General features: G+C 43.2%; 1 protein-coding gene across 3 annotated transcripts in view; it reads right to left on the minus strand.

The window, feature by feature from the left end:
* Nucleotides 1–20280, minus strand: part of LOC137624387 (uncharacterized) — a 212916-nt gene that overhangs the window by 7494 nt on the left and 185142 nt on the right. For all 3 annotated transcript variants that reach the window (XM_068355118.1, XM_068355120.1, XM_068355119.1), the window contains exon 16: nucleotides 17100–17201. In XM_068355118.1, coding sequence (XP_068211219.1) covers nucleotides 17100–17201 — 102 coding nt within the window. The remainder of the gene's footprint in view (nucleotides 1–17099; nucleotides 17202–20280) is intronic.

The following is a 20280-nucleotide window of genomic DNA, read 5'->3' on the forward strand; positions in this document are numbered from 1 at the left end:
TTGAGCTAAAAATAATTGAGAACAATTTGTGAAAAAGAAAAAATTCTTGAGTGTTGACCTTTAGAAAAATGAGTCTGGTACATCAACAAACCAAGAGATGGAACATTCAAAGTGAGCCTTGGCTGGTTTGAAAACCTTAAGAGAAGTACAGGAATCCATTGTGTTGTGTGACAGCGAGCTCCGATGTGAAGGCAGCAAAGACATTTGTGTCCAAATTTAAAAAGGTTCATGCATTCCAAGCCTTTCATGCCACATTAACTGTTCAACTGCAATGAAACCGTTCTCTTCTGGAAGATCCCGAGGACGACCTTCATTGCTGCAGAAGAGAAGGCAATTACCAGTTACAAGCTCATAAAAGACCATCTAACCCTGCTGTTAAATATTAATTCAAGCAAGGATTACTGAATTAAACCTCTCCTCATGTATGCCTCAGAGAATCCATGTGTATTTAAAAAGTATAAGGTGCAGAAACAACAACTGAATAACGGAATGTCATGTGTTACTCAAACAACAAAGCTTGAATGATATGCGTTTGGTTTGTGGATTCGGTCAACTAGGTTTATGTTCTTGAGGTAAAATAGTACCTGCTGGACATGAACCTCCCACTCGAAGCCTTGTTGCTTGATATTGCCCTGCCCATCCTCCAGTAATTGAAGACGCCCTATTGGACCAGTCCAATTTTATCAAGATCAAGTTGTTGCTGACCAACACCCCTCCAAATCTCCAACCCATGGATCAGCAAATGACCTCAAACATCAAAAACCTGTACATGAAAGCAATGTTCCAAGTTCACCAAAGGGGCCAAGCTCACCCTCAGAGTTTCGGAGAGAATATTTCCACATTGTTAGCAGCCTCAAAATGATTGATAAAGCCTTTGAAAGCGTTACACCATGAGAAGCCTTACTTCTACTTTAAGGAAACTGTAGCCTGAATTATTAAACGAATGTAATTTTGAGGTATTCGAACCCATCCAGGAGGCCATCTATGATGATATTGTGTAATTGGGCACGACAATGAGATTGGAGGAAGACAAGGACTACATTAACAATCTCCTGGAGAAGCAAAGCAAGCAGATATTGGGGTTGCAAAAGGAACAGCAACAAGCGGTAATAAGGGAGATTTCATCTGAGAAGGAAGAGAGTGACAAACCTCTTGCTTCAAGTGAAATACAGACAGTCCTTGAGGCACGAACATCCGATTTGTAAACTCCTTTCAGATTTAGGAACACAACTACAGCAAGTAAAAAATGTGTTCACTTTGTGTAGTTATAATTTTGAAATTGGCGCCATTCCAGACTTGGTCCCGATGCAGCCGCCACCACCAAAGTTGGGCAGCACCGACCAGCTTTATTCAAAATCTATTGTTTGCTACTGTCATCATTATAGCTGTTTATGTGCATTACCTGTGAAGTATTTTTACTGTAATATCACAAATTTTTAAGTAATTTGTATTTTTCCTAACATACTTACCTAGAACTACCTTCTTAGGAGTTACTGGTAACTCTACCTAACCGACCAGCTTTTTGTATAGTTTACCCTCTTTCCGTTATCTAAGGGGTCAACCTTAGGTGGAGTGATATGTGCCCTGAGGCGACCCGGGGTTGGGAAGCGTGCTAACTCAGGTCGGCGACTCCTCAGTAAGTTTCGTCGGAACAGGTACTACTCGACCCTGCAGGTTCTCAGGGAAGGATGGGTGGGCCATAACCCGAAGGTAGTTCTAGGTAAGTAAGTAAGGAAAAATACAAATTACTTAAAAATTTTTGATTTGTTCCAACACGGTTACTTACCAAGAACTACCTTCTTAGGAGACTTAAACTTTAGGAGGTGGGAGTGTCCTGCAGGGGCCAGAAGCCGACGGGGAGGCACGCGAGAGAGGGAACCTCTAAGGAGGTTTTGGTTCTACGACCACTAGAAAACTATCCAAAAAACTCACTTAGTGTCTAATGGCTTACCTTTTCAAAACCAACTCCGATACATGTTCTCTTGGAGGACGTTTCTTCAAGTGGCTAAGGTCTTTTCGACATCTTCCTGGGCAGTACGGCCCGGGGAAGGAAGGAAAGGAGGTGAGGGGGGGGGAGGGGGGTAAGGTTAAGGAAGGAACTAGTGTCTCTTGGCATTAACACCCCCGGTTACACTGGGGCCATGACCTTAGATCTCTTGAAGGGCCGAAATGACTGGGCCAATGGAAAACCTGTCCAAGGATTTTCTCGAACAATCTTTGAGATAGTGTTCCGTGAAGGTGGACTGTCTAGACCAGGTACCTGCCTTCAGGATCTTTCCCACAGCCATGTTTTTCTCGAAGGCCAGGGAGGTGCTCAGACCTCTAATATCATGTGGCCTTGGTTTACCTGGGAGAGGAGTCCCAGAAGCCTCGTAGGCTCTCTTTATCACCTGTTGTAGCCAGAAAGAGATAGAGTTCTTCGAGACCGGTTTCTTCACCCGGCCTGTTGAGACGAATAAATTTCTGATCTGCGGGCGGAATTTTGCGGTCCTCTCCAGGTATTTTCTTACTGTTCTCACGGGACATAAGAGTAGATCCTTCGGGTTGTTGGAGCGAGGGATGGCTGGCACCGAAAAACCATCAAACCGAGGATCCCAACATGCCGGGTTCTGCGTCTCCGCCACAAAGCTAGGGACGAACCTAAAGGTAACTTCTCACCACCCTTTGGCGTGTGAGACCTCGTAAGAGAGGCCGTGTAACTCGCTAACTCTTTTCGCCGAGGCCAGGGCTAAAAGGAATGCTGTTTTAAGGGTGAGTTCTCTGTCTAGTACGTCCCTGAGAGGCTCGAAGGGTGGCTCTGACAGGACCTTGAGAACTCTGGCTAGGTCCCACTACGGAACCCTTACTTCCTGGGGGGGACATGATTGTTCAAAGCTGCTGATGAGCATAGAGATGTGCCTTGAGGCTCCCAAGTCAATGCCCCTAAGGAGGAAGACTTGACCTAAGGCTGCTCGTACTCCTTTGATGGCCGGAATAGACGAACCCGCGTCGTCTCTCAGGTACATCAGAAAGTCTGCAATGTCCTGGATCGACGCCCCTAAGGGCCTGATGTTCTTGGACGCACACCACTTCACGAAGACTGCCCACTTTGCTTGGTAAACTACTGCCAAGGAACGCCTTAGGTAACCCGACATCCTTGCCGCGGTTCTCGATGAGTATCTTTCTTTTTTTTTTTTTCAGTAGCTTCTCGATAACCTACACGCGTGAAGGCGGAGGGATCGAGGGTTTTCATGCCACCTGTGAAAGTGAGGTTGACGCAGGAGGTCTGGTCTGTCCGGAAGCGGCCAAGGAGGATGAAGAGCTAATTCTTTTAGGTCTGCGAACCATTCTCTCTCCGGCCACCAGGGCGCTACCAAAGTCATCGACAGGTTGGTCGTCGCTCTCACTCTGTTCAGCACTTGCCTGATCATCCCGAAGGAAAGGAAGGCGTACACATCAAGGTCGTCCCAGGGATGTTGGAAGGCGTCCTCGAACGCTGCTGACGGGTCTAGGACTGGAGAACAGAACACGGGGAGTTGGGTGTTCAGACGTGTGGCGAACAAGTCTATCACTGGGGAGCCCCACATTAGGATGACTGCCCGAGCTACCTCCGGGTGTAGGGTCCACTCTGAGCCTATTTCTTGACCTGCCCAGCTGAGGCCGTCGGCCAGCACGTTCCTCTTTCCTGGGATGAACCTTGCTGTCAGTTCTATCTCTTCTTCTGTCGTCCACTCTAACAGTTCCGTGGCTAGGGCGCATAGAACCCTTGATTTCAGGCCCCCCTGTTTCTTTACATACGCCACTACTGTGGCGTTGTCGCACATCAACGCCACAGTGTTTCCTCGTAGGAAGTGTACGAACTGTCGACACGCCCTCAGAACCGCTATCATCTCCAGGATGTTTATATGGAGAGACTCCTCGCTGGACCACTGCCCTCCTTCGATGCGTCCGTGAACAACAGTGTCTCCGGGGGATCGGGGGCGAAGGGCATTCCCTTCTCTGTGTTCGACCTGATGTTCCACCAAAGCAGGGACTCTCCCGTCTTCGGGAGGACTGGGACTATTTTGTGGGGCTCCTTGCCTTGGTTCCACGATTCCTTCAGATTCCACTGTACCGGTCGGAGCCCGAGTCTCCCTTGCTGTACTAATTTCTCCAGTGAAACCAGGTGGCCCAGTAACTTCTGCCAGTCCTTGGCCCTCCTGGGTTGGTCCGTCAGGAAGGGTTGAAGGATATGTTCCAGGTTGTCTATCCTCTCCCCTGAGGGGAAGGCTCTTACTAACTGGGTGTCCAGGACCATCCCCAAGTAAGTCATCCTGGTGCTGGGGACTAGCTGGGACTTTCCTAGGTTGACCGTGATCCCTAATCCCTTACAGAGGTCGAGAAACATCATGCCTTGCTCCTTCAGTTGCTCCCTTGAGGCAGAAAGAAGCAACTAGCCGTCCAGGTACCTGATCAGTCGTATGCCTTTCTCGTGCGCCCATGCCGAGACTGTGGTAAAAACCCTCGTGAACACCTGCGGGGCCGTCGATAGGCCGAAGCAAAGGGTTTTGAACTGCAGGACACTGGACTCCCACTTGATTCTGAGGAACTTCCTGCTGGAGGGGTGCACGGGGATTTGAAAATAGGCATCCTTGAGGTCGAGGGACATGAGGAAATCCCCCTCCCTCAAGGCGCTAGCACTGTCTTGGGGGTGTCCATTTTGAGGTCCGTCTTTGAGACGAACTTGTTGAGGGCTGAGAGGTCTATGACCGGCCTCCACCCTCCTGTCGATTTCTCCACAAGGAAGAGCCTGCTGAAGAAACCCGGGCCGGGGTTCTCCACTGGCTCTAAAGCTCCCTTGACGATCATGGACGCTACTTCCTCCTGTAGCGCCGACTTCTTCAAGGGTTTCTTTGGAACCAGCCACTCGGCCCGGTGGGCTGGGATGAGAGGGGGAGGTTCTTCTAGGAAAGGGAGTCTGTAGCCCTCCTTCAGGACCGTCACCGTCCAGGGATCCGCACCGAGATCCCGCCATGCTTGCCAAAAATGTCTGAGGCATCCCCCTACTAGAGGCTCCTGTAGGAGTAGGGGGCCTCTCTTCCTACCTCCTTCTGGAGGAGCGGCCAGAGTGACCTCTCCTAGAGTTACTGTAGGAGAGTCTGAAGGCTGACTGAGGGGCTGCGTTGGCCCTACGGGTGGGCTGCTGAGAGGTTTGAAGCCAAGGAGCTGACGGTGGGTCTCTTCGAGGCAGCAAAGGGGCGGCCTGGGAGGAGTGAGAGACGTCCACTGAGGCTCTTCTAAACACGGGCTTCCTCATGGGGGGGGGGCCTAAGGTCCGTGTCTCTCACCCTCCTCACTTTCTCCATCGTATCCTCCACCAATTTGATGGGGAAAATGTCGTTTCCCCACACGGAGGAATTCCTCAGTCTCCTCGCTTCTCTGTCCGGTAACTTCCGCACCAACTTGCTAAGGACAGTATCCCTCTTTCTAAGTACCCAGTTCGTAGCCATAGACAGGGACTGGGATGACAAAAACTTAAAGGCCTTGCCTTCCGAACTAACTAGCTCCTTCAGCGTGGCCTGATTGTCCGGAAGGGAGAGGTCGTGGGACGCCTGAAACCCCACCAAGGCGCAAGACCACCAATCCAACCAGGAGGACACGTAGACAAGGTCCTGTGCCATGTCCTCCATCATAGAGGCTTCTGACGGGGAAAAGCACACGGGGGCAGTGGTGGCCCTGTCTTCCGAGGCTCCCTGGTTCAGTGAGGTCACCGCTGCTTCTACCGCACGGGGTCCGCCGCGATGCCCTTCTGGGACGTAGAAACGTTTCTGCGATTTCAGCCCTGGAAGCAGCTTGGAGGAACTCTGGCTTCTGGGGGCCTCCGCCAGTCCTGCCAGGTAGCTATCTATTTGCTCCATCCCCAACTTCACGTCCGGAGCGAGAAGGAGAGACAATGAAGGCTTTTGTTGCACAGGGTTGTCGATCATTCTGGACAGTCCGGAGAGCACGGCCTTTGCTGCTGAGGGCTTAGGTTCGTCTAATCGGTGGTGTCGACGAATTAGGGCCAGAACCTTACGGTAGGAGGAGATTTCGTCAGATGAGCACTCCCCTCCTTCCACCAGGTCTTCCGTCACCAGTTCCTCCGTACGGAGGTACTCCGTGACGGTGGGAAAGGCAGCGCTGGACGAGTCTGCCCGTGGGCACGAAGGTATCCGTCATGGGAGTACCTTGTTCCACGGGGGACTCCGTGGATGGGGGATCCATGCGGACCGACGGGCACCCTTGGTGCTTTAGGAAGGCCTCCAAGGTGCCCGTGGTCGACGCTAAGCCTTCCTTCATAAGACGTACGTCCTTCCTAAGGGAAGAAGAAGCGGAGGCCATCGTTGGGTTAGTCACTACACGGGGGGCCTGGTTCAACCCCTCTTGTCGGGCGACTGGTCCGAAGGAGGAGGTAGGAGGATGAGACACAGAAGGCGAGGCTCTAGGGAGCCACAGCTCGCTTCGGGGCACTGTGATGTTCACCCACTCCTTGGACTTGCTCCTTTTGGCTTTCTTCTTAGAGGACTTAGAGCTTTTCTTTCCCTGTCTGGAACGGGAACGGGACTTCTTCTTTTTGCGGGATTTCTCCCTCTTCCTCTTGCTATACTTCCTGTCCTCGTCCTCTGACGACGAAGAAGAAGAGGAGTCCGATGCCGACAACGATGACGAGGATGAGGACGAATCCACCAGACCGCCCGAAACGACCAAGACTGCGGGGGGAAATCCTCGACGTTTCTCAGGTGTGGGAGGCTGCAGAAACAGGGGGGGGGGAGCGTAGACGAGGGAGCCGGAGGAGACCGAGCGAGTCCTTTGTAGAGCCATTGCTCGACGTCTTCTTCTCCTCTAGCGGGAGACCTGAAGGGAGTCCTAGGGGGTACCCACGCGGTGGGGTCTGAAGACGACGAACTTCCTTTCTCGGCGTCTCCTTCGACGGTTGAAGCACCTGATATACGCCATGATGCCGGGGAAGAATCCACACGTGGTTTCCCCCACATAGGATCTTCCGAGGAGACGGGACCTGCGGGCACCAGGACCTCCCCTCCTACCCACACTCCCGCACTACCCTCAGGCCCCACACATGCCTGCCCCACACTAGACACTTCCCCCACAGGAATATCAGACTCTTGGGGAAGGGCAGTGGGCCTCTTCCCCGCAACGGACTTACCTCGTCCCCTACTCTGGGTAGGGGAAGAAGGACGGGAGCTACGGTCTGCCGAGACGTCTGGGGAAACCACAGGCGACGAGACACTGGATTTCTTAGGCGACTTCTTAGCCGCCTTCTTCTTCTTAGTCCCGAAGAGCACCCACTGGATCTCACTCCAGGAAGCACACTCCGGGCACGTGGTGGCAGGGGAACACACTTTTCCCCTACACGTGGAGCACAGGTTTCGAAAGGAAAGCCCCGCAAGACTTCCCGGCCACAGGCCCAGGGCAACGACGAGGCTGCTCCATAACGCATTGCTAATACACCAAGTGACACAAGGATGCAAAGGGAAAGTGAAAGGGAAACACGTGGGTAACGCGTGGTAAGCACAAAGGATCGGGGGACACAAAGGGTCGCACAAGGTAAGAGAGAGCGCGGCGAGATGATGATCACGACGCGACCAGAAACTTACTGAGGAGTCGCCGACCTGAGTTAGCACGCTTCCCGACCCCGGGTCGCCTCAGGGCACATATCACTCCGCCTGAGGTTGACCCCTTAGATAACGGAAAGAGGGTAAACTATACAAAAAGCTGGTCGGTTAGGTAGTTACCAGTAACTCCTAAGAAGGTAGTTCAAGGTAAGTAACCGTGTTGGAACAAACTCTAAATTACAAAAGCGTTAACTAGGGCTTATAAGCAGATTGCTAGTGGTAGTGCAATGAAGCACAAGATTAGTGGCAATAGTGCTAGTTGTGAGAAATAATGGTAAGCCATTTCGTGGAAATGAAAGTAGCAATTATCAAGAAACCAGATAGCTGTGAGAAGCCAAATACCGTATATCAAGTAAATCGTTCAACAATTGGCACAATTTATAAGATGACAGCAAGTTACCCGACGATGGCGAATTATCATGTGTCGGCTAACACGTCTTCATTATACAGTAGGGTCCCGAATTAAGCGTGTTCGAATTACACGATTCCCCTTTTCCGCGATCGCTATTTTTCAAAAATAAATTTTCTGTATCTGCGAGGCTGTTCAAAGTTCGCGAGTCAAGCACTACAAAATGTATCAAATCTATTGTCTTTTTAAGTATATTGGTAGCCCTAAATACGGTGATTTATAATAAATGTTACAAAACAATATCAACATTACATTTCATTAACATAATTTCATAATGAATAGCCTATTTAAGGATAAAATTCCACATCAACAATGAAATCAACTGTTAACTGTGCGAGTCCAGCTGACAAAATGTAAACAGAAATGTGGTTACGTTCTCGGCAATCTTTATCTTTCTCCAACCTTACGATAATTGTAATGGTAGTGTTAATGATGGTATATTAAAGCATTATTTTTGTTTAGTACAGTATATTTAAAAGCCTTATTTTTCCCTCTGGGCGTTCGAGGTTTTCACGAGTAGACTGGGTTCGTTTATCGGCAGTGAATAGCCTAAACTTCGGTAACGAGTCGTCAATATTTTGTCATATTTTAAACAGTATACATTTGATTTGCAAACATTGGTTCTGTAGAGTAGACGGTAAAATAAAATCTAGAGAGAGAGAGAGAGAGAGAGAGAGAGAGAGAGAGAGAGAGAGAGAGAGAGAGAGAGAGAGAGAGAGAGAGAGAGAGAGAGAATTTTATTTTACCGTCTACTCTACAAAACCAATGTTTGCAAATCAAATGTATACTGTTTAAAATATGACAAAATATTGACGACTCGTTACCGAAGTTTAGGCTATTCACTGCCGATAAACGATAACAAACCCTTTAATGCAAACTAACTGTATCCTTTGATATTCCTCTATATTTATCACGAATTCCTTCTATACCTCCTCAGACACTCTTATTTCAAATATCTAAATTATTCTTATCACAACTAACACCATCTAGTCATTTTCATTCCATTATATCTATTATTCCTCTGGATCTTATTCCCTTTCCTTATTCTGTTTATTCGATGGGATTCGTTTTTCCCTTTACCGTCTTTCAGAATCTATTTTTAGCCACTGGCAACCAAATCCCCCCTTCCCCCGTCTCCTACCGTCTCCCCTGCGAGTCCACCCAGCCTATCTCATCACTCCCCCCACCTTCATCCTCCCCTGTTCTAGGTCTGTAACCTTCTGCGTCATAATCTCTCTCTCTCTCTCTCTCTCTCTCTCTCTCTCTCTCTCTCTCTCTCTCTCTCTCTCTCTCTCTCTCTCTCTCGTTATACAATATAGTACTTACAAATAGATGAAGAAACCAAAATCGGTTTTCTTGAAGTGTCAATTAAATACAAAACGAAAAAATTATACCGTGTATACATCCATTTCAATCATAGCTTAAAATACGGTAACCGATTTCGTCCGCAAACCACTATTTTTTAGGAAACACCATTCTATTCCAGAAAATTTTTACTCTTTAAATGTCAATTGCGCTATAATAAAACATGTACTTATGTTGTTAAATTTCGGGTGTGTTTTAAAAATCGAGTATTGCTAAATTATTTTTGTTTTACTTTTGGCTGTGATCACATCAGCTGATGTCTAGCTTCCTCGCGAATACAATAACAAAGAATTGTTTACACCATTTCTTAACTTATTCAAATCATCTATACAGTTAATATTACATAAACACCAATGTGTTATAACCTATCATATTTATTGTTTAGTACTTTAAAACCATCTCTCTCTCTCTCTCTCTCTCTCTCTCTCTCTCTCTCTCTCTCTCTCTCTCTCTCTCTCTCTCTCACATCGAACGTTATAGCGGTAACCTAATTGTTCGGTGACTTTAAAAATAGGCCTAGTACTTTCTTCTTTTACCTTTTTTGCATATGGATCCATAATTGAGGTGGGTACAAGTTGACTTATAACTGAAGTTAGGAAAAGTATTTTGGATATGGAAAGGACAATTATCTTTCGTAACAGTTTAGAATTATCGTAAGTTATCACTCTGTCATTAGCGGCAGTTTGCTATTGTGGATTAAACGCATAAGGAAAAAAAAATTTCCAGCTTTGCTACGAATTTAGGAATTTATATGGATACGGTAAGTAAAATATTTGTAATAACATAATGTTTACTAAATGTTTGTAATATCATTAGTTATGACTTAGATCATGTGTGTTTAATACATTCGTTTGTTTATTATGATCGAAGATGGAGCGTAAACAAATGGAAGGTTTCCGTTTCAGGCGGCATCATAAAGAAAAACATTTCATAAATGGCATTCATTTCATTTATTTGAAAGTTCTAATAAAAAATAATTAGAACATTGGTAATAACAAATTCAACATATAATCTACACTTGGTAAAATTGCTGTCAATTCAAAAACACAGATGTATAAATGCGTCTGTTTCTTCGTTGTGATCAGAGATAAACGTAAACAAAACATTGGTTGTCGTTTTCTATTGTGCTTTTTAGCGTGTTTAGGAAACGCATGATATAAAATCGCCTTTATTTTGATAATTCTGGATTTTCAATCATACAACAAGCTAGTCTATAGAGTGATGGTTTTGCTATTCACCAGTTGTATTATACAATAGATATGACAAACATTAAAATTTGTCTGTATTTTGGGTTGTGTTATAACGGGAAATATATGGTGTTTACACCTATCCTGGTTGTAATTTTAACCATTTTTCAAGTTATCAGAACTTTAAAGTATATTAAATGTTTTATTTATTTACAAAACAATTTGATATTATAAAGAAATACAGTATAGTACAAAGAAAGTATTGGAAATGGGTAGTAAACACATTTGAATAGGCAAATTGCTGGTTGCCATGGCCGCAATGGAATTATTTCTGTTAGTTGTGTGTTTCGAAATTCGCGATTTTCCATTTACACGAGGTCATTAATCGACCAAATTCTCGCATAATTCGGGACCCTACTGTATCTCCGTCACCGCATGAAAATGGTTTAAAACCGGAAGTTGCAGTACATCATTTTTTTTTTCTAATCTAATATTTACAGTACTGTACAATAAATTATACTATATATTTTACTGCACAGAGAGAGAGAGAGAGAGAGAGAGAGAGAGAGAGAGAGAGAGTGTGTGTGTGTGTGTGTGTGTGTGTGTGTGTGTGTGTGTGTGTGTGTGTGTGTGTGTGTGTGTGTGTGTGCTGATGTAATATTCATTATGAAGATAGTGTGTGAATGTGTGCTGATGTAATATTCATTGTGTGTGTGTGTGCTGATGTAATATTCATTACAAAGATATTTTGACTAACTTACGAAATTATACAGTCAGTCCTCAATATCCACGGGTTCTTCTCTTTGAAATTTCGCTCTTTTCCTATCGGCTTGCTTCGCTCCACTTCCCACTCTGCCAAGCACATCTCATCTCACGCCGACTCTGCCTCAGTCTTGCATTGTCTCTCCTCGTGTGTGCATTTCCCAATTCAGTCCTTTTTGAGCAGAATCATTTTTCATGTAAAAATGTGATGTATTTGTATACAGTAGTACATACTCCTGTACACTGTGTATTTACCTAGTAATTCTCTGTGGATGTGTGATTCCCTACAGTACTGCACAGAGACGATGCATCGTGCTTCGAGACTGCAGCGTAAAACTTCGTAAGTAAATGGTTAGTGGTCTTTGTATAAAATATGTACACTTAGTTAATCTTAAATACATTGTATACATATTGTTCAGTACTGTACATAAATTACTACTATATTCCACAAAATGTAGATACTATATAGGCTACGTGTGCAGTGAGTTGTCAAACAGTGCGAGTCATTCGAGCAAAAACAGTTGAGCTATACTGTAAAGGTTTTAAAGGCCCCTCATGAAAGAGGCAAGGACAGTGACATTGCTCTAGCAAGAAGTACAATGCTCTAGACTGATATCTATATGCATGATCACCAGCCGAATCCGCTCTCTACCCAAGCCAAGACCAGGAAGGGCAGGGCAATGGCTGCTGATGACTCAGCAGGTAGACCTATAGGCTCCCCCAAAACCCACATCCTTAGCTCACAAGGATGATAAGGTTGCAGCAACGAAAGAAACTAATGCGTTCGAGCGGGACGTAAACCCCAGTATGGCAATTACCAAGCAAAGAGGTTACCAACCGGCCACCATAACCCTTTGCTATATATTACAGTAATACTGGACACACCACAGTATCAGCGAGTGCTATATTAGATAGAAATAAGTGTTTTGTTATAAGTGTCCCGATGACTACTGTAGTGTTGTGTACTATACTGTACCGTAGCCTTACCGTGTATAGAATGTAGTGTACACCTACTGAAATGTGTTAATTCATTTACAAAACAATTATAATGTGATAGAAACCAAGTAAAAACAATAAGAGTCAGTACTTAGTGTGTTAGTCGACTGTCAGTACTTAAGTGTGTTAGTCGACTGCACAAAGGCAATGGCCAGTGAGTTAGTAGGGTTAGTTGTTATCTCGCCATTGGGTAGCAAGAATTCGCGGATTCTCTGTCTTCGCACCTGTCTCTGTTACCTAACACCCCCTAATAAGGAGGGAGGATTGTATAAAAATAAGAAAAGATTAGTCAAATGGCCAGTAGTTGGAGCAGGGAGAGAGACAACGTCTCCCCCGGAGCCAAAAGTAAAGTGAGGTTCAAAGTCCAGGTGTGAGTGAGAGGGGTAGTTACTACCCCCATCCCCCCCAACTAGTGGGTGGGTGGTTATCCCTCGCTAATAGTCTAATGATTTGTCATTCAGCTTTGCCGAAAGTTATCCCCCTGTACATAGTGTTGATTTGTATTTAGTGACGGAACAAAACTAGCGGGTGGGTGGTTAACCCTCAATAAAAGTCTAATGGCTTGTCATTCGGCTTTGCCGAAAGTAATACCCCTGAACGTAGTATTGGTTTGTATTTAGTGACGGAACAAAATACATCTCAGTTACTTTCTACCTTATTTTATTTAGTAATCTATGGTATTAACTTTCCATGGTTTCTCTTCAATAATTAACTGATTGGCTAAAATTACTATACACGCTGACAGTAATAACGAATGGAAGAACAGCATACTGCAGTAACTTCAATGGACACTACACAATACAAACATGAGCATTCATACAAAATTTTCCCATCGACTAGTCTAGATTTTAAACCATAAAATTCTAAATAGCAAAATAGGTAATAGGTTGGCCAGGGCAAAAACCACCTGTTGAGATACTACCGCTATTGTTATATGGGGTTTTTTGACTGGCCAGATAGTATTACATTGGATTCTTCTCTCTGGTTACGGTTCACTTTCTCTTTGCCCATGAACAAACACACACACCCCAAATAGTCTGGCCTATTCTTTATATATTCTCCTGTCCTCATACACAACACTGAGATTACCAAACAACTATTCTTCCCCTAAGGGGTTACACTACACTATAATTGTTCAGTGGCCACTTTCCTCTTGATAAAGGTAGTAGAGACTCCTTAGCTAAGCTAAGCAGCTCTTCTAGGAGAAGGACACTCCAAAATTAAACCATTGTTCTCTAGTCTTGGGTAGTGCCATAGCCTCTGTACCATGGTCTTCCACAGTCTTGGGTTTGAGTTCTCTTGCTTGAGGGTTCACTCGGGCACACTATTCTATCTTATTTCTCTTCCTCTTATTTTGTTAAAGTTGCTATAGTTCATAAAGGAGATATTTATTTTAATTTTACTCGTTAAAATATTTAATTTTTCCTTGTTTCCTTTCCTCACTGGGCAAATTTCCCTATTGGAACCCCTTTTGCAACTAGGGTTGTAGCTTAGCAAGTAATAATAATAATAATAATAATAATAATAATAATAATAATAATAATAATCAAACTTGAAATTTAGCCTAAATATCTAATTAATGAGAAAAAATCTTTTTGTTTTAAACTAGACCAAGAAGGTTAAATGCAAAATTTTCAAAACTAAAATTAGTTTTCCTTTATTAACAAATGTATAACTATGATACAAAGTCAGGATACAACTTAAGTAAATTGACGTCTGTGTTGAAATTTTCTAAGTCCGGTCACAAAATACTACGAAAATTTTATGATAAACGAATGGAGTTTTTTATAAGTAACAATGAGAAACTTGAATCTTCCTCATTCCTGTCTCCCTGAGACTTAACTAATTAGTTAAGCTTTTCAATCTTGTGACATTAAAGGTCTTTTGAAGGACCTTGATGCTTATGGAGGTGTAGACCAAAAATGGTATTTTCCCTTTGATTTTTATAGACTGTAAATTTCTTGGGGCCAAAGTTATCTGTTATTTTGCACAAGTTAGTAAGAAGAGGAGCTTTTAGTACTTCTTGGAGAAATGGTAATGTTACTCCATTATGTAAATGTGTTTGTGGTAGCTCAATTCCAACTGATTACTGTCCAATTTCCATAAATCCCATATTATCTAAAGTTGTCAAATGTCTAAAAAGGTTTACTGATGGTAATCATCAGTTCCCTAGTTTGCAATTTGGCTTTCATAAAGGCCTTGGAGCATGTGATGCCTTTCTTACAATCTCCAATGCAGTACAGAAATCCCTTGTTTGTGGTCAGGAAGTTTGTATGATTGGCCTTGATTTCAGTGCTGCCTTTGACTGTGTTAATCATGAGGCCCTTGTTTTCAAACTCAAACAGTTGGTGGGTCTTTTCTTAGCATCATTATTGAATTTTTAAGTAATAGACCGCAGAGGTGTTGTTGATGGGTACCTAATTATTATCATTTTTATTATTACTTGCTAAGCTACAACCCTAGTTGGAAAAGCAAGATGCTATAAGCCCAAGGGCTCCGACAAGGAAAATAGCCCAGTGAAAAAAGTAAATAAGGAAATAAATAAACTCCAAGAGAAGTAATTAACATTAAAAAAAAATATTTTATGAACAGTAACAATATTAAAATAAATCTTTCATACAAAAAAGATTAAAAACAAAGAGGAAGAGAAATAAGATAGAAAAGTGTGCCAGAGTGTACCCTCAAGCAAGAGAAATCTACCCAAAGACAGTGAAGACCAGAGTACTATCCAAGACTAGAGAACAATGGTTTGATTTTGGAAAGTCCTCCTAGAAGAGCTACTTGCCATAGCTAAAAAGTCTCTTCTACATTTACAAAGACAAAAGTAGCCAAAGAACAATTACTGTGCAATAGTTAACACCTTGAGCGAAGAAGAATTGCTTGGTAATCCCAGTGTTGTCAGGTGTATGAGGACAATGGAGAATATCTAAAGAATAGGCGAGACTATTCGATATATATGTAGGCAAAGGGATAATGAAAAGGCCCAATGTAGAACTGTCTGGCCAGTCAAAGGACCCAACAACCTCCTAGCGATAGTATCACAACAGGTGGCTGGTGCCCAGGCCAACCTACTACTACTAGTGAGTATAGGAATGTAATATCTGGTGTTCCCTCATTGTAGTGTTCTTGGCCCATTACTTTCCATACTATATACATATGCCATGTGGTTTGGCTTAAAAAAACAGGGTCGTTGCAGATGTAGATTACGTTACTCTCTTTGTATCAATTCCATCTCCTAAATGTAGATCTGGGGTTGCAAAATACCTTAATAGAGATCTAGCTAAAATTAGTGCATGGTGCAAGTTATGGGACATGAAGTTGAATCCTAAAAAAACTTGGGTATGATGTAAGTAGGTCATGGACCACAATATCTCGATCTTAGCATTGATAATGTTTCTTTAACTCTATGACTTTCAAAATTTTAGGTGCTATTCTCAACAGCAAGATTACTTTTGAGAAACACTTAAGGTCTGTTTTCTTCAATTTCACAAAAAATTGCCTTATTGAGAAAGTCTTAACATGTAACGGTGATCAATCTATTCTGAATTAGTTTTAATTCTTTCATTCTATCTTGTTTTGAGTATTGTTCTTCTGTCTGGTCCTCAGCTGCTGATTCTCATCTTAATTTGTTGGACAGGAACTTATGGCCTATTAAATGTCTTAATCCTAATTTAGATATTAATCTCTGGCACCGTTGTTCAATTAGTTCCTTATGCATGTTGCGTATGATTTTTCATAATTCTGACCCTCCTTTAAATTCAGAACTTCCTGGACAGTAACATCCTGTTCGTAATACTAGCTATGCAGTTAATTCTAATAATCAGGCCTTCTCCATCATGAGGTTCAATACTAGACAGTATTCTAAAAGTTTTACTCCAGCTGTGACCAAGTTGTGGAATAAGTTTTAGCTTAGGTAATATTATTATTATTATTAATTATAATAATAATAATAATAATAATAATAATAATAATAATAACAATAATAATAGTAATAATATCATCTTGAGATGTAAACAAAACTCATGATATAACTCAAGATTCCTTTGCAGTGATGTAATAACAAATTTAAATACACAGATACTGTTTTGAAAATACCAAAAATTCACTGTCGCAAAAACATCAGTAGGTTCTGGTATATGAGAGGAGAGGATTACATTAGTATAATGATAGTATTTACACAGATTGTTGAGAAAAAATGAAACAAAGTAAAAGCAAAAGAAATATGGTCAAAGTAAATAAATGACAGGCTAGAATAACTTTTACATATGCCAAAAAAAAAACACACACTAGAAAATATGATAAAATATCTGGAAAAAGAGAGAGAGCGTGCTTTTGTTCTACAATCTAGTTCGGTTAAGTCTAATCTAAAGATTTTTTCCTTCAATTACGCGTGTTTTAAATAGTTTCTTATTGATCTAATACTGTCTTAACCTAAATCTATTTTCATCTTAATATTGTACAATACAGTATGGATTAAGTTGCCGGATTATTCATTGCCAGATTATCAAAGAAATAATGTATTAAGAATTTATATTGAAAAGCCTGAAAAATTAAAAGCATAACTATCAAACAGATTCCTTTTACAAAAATAAATGAAAAAGGCCTATTTATTTCGAATACTCCTAGGATGACGATCAATGAACATCTTGCAGTACCAGAAAAAAGTGAAGAAATCCTGATTCATTGGTAAGCAAAGGAAAATCATAATATATAGCATAATCAACACATAAGGTGATTGAGTTTCCTTACCTTTCTGGTAAATTTTCTTGTAGTCTGTCAATATTCTCAACCTTTCCAAAGCTGTAACATCCTGTCTAGTTATTTTTTCTGCAGTAATAACCTTATTCAAATCTGAAAGAGATATTCAGTTGAGTAGCTAGTCAACAAATTAAAATAAAAGAAATTTACTCAAATGACACTTAACACTCTCTCCATCCAGGCAGAAATGTTAATGAAATCTTGAGTAATGATATTTCAATTATAAAATAAATTTTTGAATATACTTACCCGGTGAATATATAATAGCTGAGCCTCCGGCGGCTCGACAGAAAAACACACAAAAACTCGTGAGCGATCGCTATGAAGGTTGCGGGTGTGCCCACTAGCGCCAACTATCAGCCAGATACCGCATATACATGTAAACAGACCCAATTTTTCTCATCCTGCTGGGTCTCTATCGGGGAGGAAGGGGGGGCCTTTAATTTATATATTCACCGGGTAAGTATATTCAAAAATTTATTTTATAATTAAAATATCATTTTTAAATATTTAACTTAGCCGGTGAATATATAATAGCTGATTCACACCCATGGTGGTGGGTAGAGACCAGAGTTAATTAAGTTTACAGCGTATATGCTTAGAGTTTTTGACAGTTATATCATAACAAAACCCAAATATATAAAGGTACCTGGTAAGGAAGTTGACTTAGACGATTACTCTGCCTTATTAGTCTGTCTTCCTCACGAAGCCCAGCGATCCTCTTAGGATGCTGAAAGACTCCCAGGAGCTGAAGAATTAAGGGCTGCAACCCATACAACAGGACCTCATCAAACCCCTAATCTGGGCGCTCTCAAGAAATGACTTTGACCACCCGCCAAATCAACCAGGATGCGAAAGGCTTCTTAGCCTTCCGTACAACCCAAAAAACAATATTAAAAACATTTCAAGAGACAGATTAAAAAGGATATTGGAATTAGGGTAATGTAGTGGTAGAACCCTCACCCACTACTGCACTCGCTGCAACGAATGGACCCAGTGTGTAGCAGTCCTCGTAAAGAGTCTGGACATCTTTTAAGTAAAATGACGCGAACACTGACTTGCTTCTCCAAAAAGTCGCGTCCATAATACTTTGCAGAGATTAATTTTGCTTGAAGGCCACGGAGGTTGCTATAGCTCTAACTTCGTGCGTCTTAACCTTAAGCAAACATCGGTCTTTCTCATTCAAGTGAGAATGAGCTTCTCGTATTAAAAATCTGATAAAATATGACAAAGCATTCTTTGACATAGGCAATGATGGTTTCTTAACTGAGCACCATAATGCCTCAGATTTACCTCGTAATGACTTAGTACGAGCTAAATAGAACTTAAGAGCTCTAACAGGACATAATACTCTTTCCAGTTCGTTGCCTACGATCTCTGATAAGCAAGGAATATCAAAAGATTTAGGCCAAGGACGAGAAGGCAGTTCATTTTTGGCCAGGAAACCAAGTTGAAGTGAACAAGTGGCTTTTTCTGTAGAAAAGCCGATGTTCTTACTGAAGGCATGAAGTTCACTGACCCTTTTAGCCGAAGCCAAGCACACTAGGAAAAGTGTCTTGAGGGTGAGATCCTTCAGGGAGGCTGAATGTAATGGCTCAAACCTGTCTGACATGAGGAACCTTAGGACCACGTCTAAGTTCCATCCAGGAGTTGCCAAACGACGTTCCTTAGAGGTCTCGAAAGACTTAAGGAGATCTTGGAGATCTTTATTGTTGGAAAGATCTAAGCCTCTATGTCGAAAGACCGAAGCCAACATGCTCCTGTAGCCCTTAATCGTGGGAGCTGAAAGGGAGCGAACCTTTCTCAGATGTAAAAGAAAATCTGCGATTTGGGCTACAGAGGTACTGGACGAGGACACAGAAGCTGACTTGCACCAGTCTCGAAAGACTTCCCACTTCGACTGGTATACTCTAATGGTAGAAGCTCTCCTCGCTCTTGCAATCGCACTGGCTGCCTCCTTCGAAAAGCCTCGAGCTCTTGAGAGTCTTTCGATAGTCTGAAGGAAGTCAGACGAAGAGCGGGGAGGCTTTGATGGACATTCTTTACGTGGGGCTGACGTAACAGATCTACCCTTAGAGGAAGACTTCTTGGAAAGTCTACCAGCCATTGAAGTACCTCGGTGAACCACTCTCTCGCGGGCCAGAGGGGAGCAACCAACGTCAACCTTGTCCCTTCGTGAGAGGCGAACTTCTGCAGTACCTTGTTGACTATCTTGAATGGTGGGAATGCATATAAGTCCAGAAGAGACCAATCCAGTAGAAACGAGTCTATGTGGATTGCTTCTGTATCTAGGACTGGAGAGCAATAGATTGGTAACCTTTTGGTCAACGAGGAGGCAAAGAGGTCTATGGTGGGTTGACCCCAAGTAGCCCAAAGACTCTTGCCCACGTCCTTGTGGAGGGTCCATTCCGTGGGTATCACCTGACCCCTCCGACGGGGACAGCCTGCCAAGACGTTCAAGTCCCCCTGGATGAATCTCGTCAACAGGGAGATGCCTCGATTTCTTGACCATAAGAGAAGGTCCCTTGCGATCTCGAGCAGCGTGAAGGAGTGCGTGCCTCCTTGCTTGGAGATGTACGCCAAAGCTGTGGTGTTGTCTGAGTTGACCTCTACCACTTAGTTTCGAAGAAGCTTTCGAATATCATCAAGGCCAAGTGGACTGCTAATAGCTCCTTGCCGTTGATGTGCATGCTCTTCTGACTTGAGGTCCACAGACCTGAGCATTCCCGACCGTCCAGGGTCGCACCCCAACCCAAATCCGACGCGTCTGAGAACAACACGTGGTTTGGGTTCTTGACTGCTAGGGATAGTCCCTCTCTCAGACTGATATTGCTGTCCCACCATTTCAGGCATGCCTTTACTGGTTCGGAGACTGGGAATGATACCGTCTCTAACGTCTTGTCCTAGTTCCAGTGAGAGGCTAGATGGAACCGGAGAGGCAGAAGGTGTAGTCTCCCTAGTGCGCCAAACTGCTCCAGGGATGAGAGAGTCCCTACGAGACTGTTCCAACTCCTGACTGAACAAACGTTCTCTTTTCAGCATTAGTTGGACTTCGAGCAAGGCTTGTTCTATTCGGGTGGCAGACGGAAAAGCCCGAAAAAAACTGGACTGCGAATCTCCATCCCCAAATATAGAATAATCTGGGATGGGATCAGTTGGGACTTTTAGGTTG

This window comes from Palaemon carinicauda, chromosome 31 (genome assembly GCF_036898095.1).
Source record: "Palaemon carinicauda isolate YSFRI2023 chromosome 31, ASM3689809v2, whole genome shotgun sequence".
Classification (NCBI taxonomy): domain Eukaryota; kingdom Metazoa; phylum Arthropoda; class Malacostraca; order Decapoda; family Palaemonidae; genus Palaemon; species Palaemon carinicauda.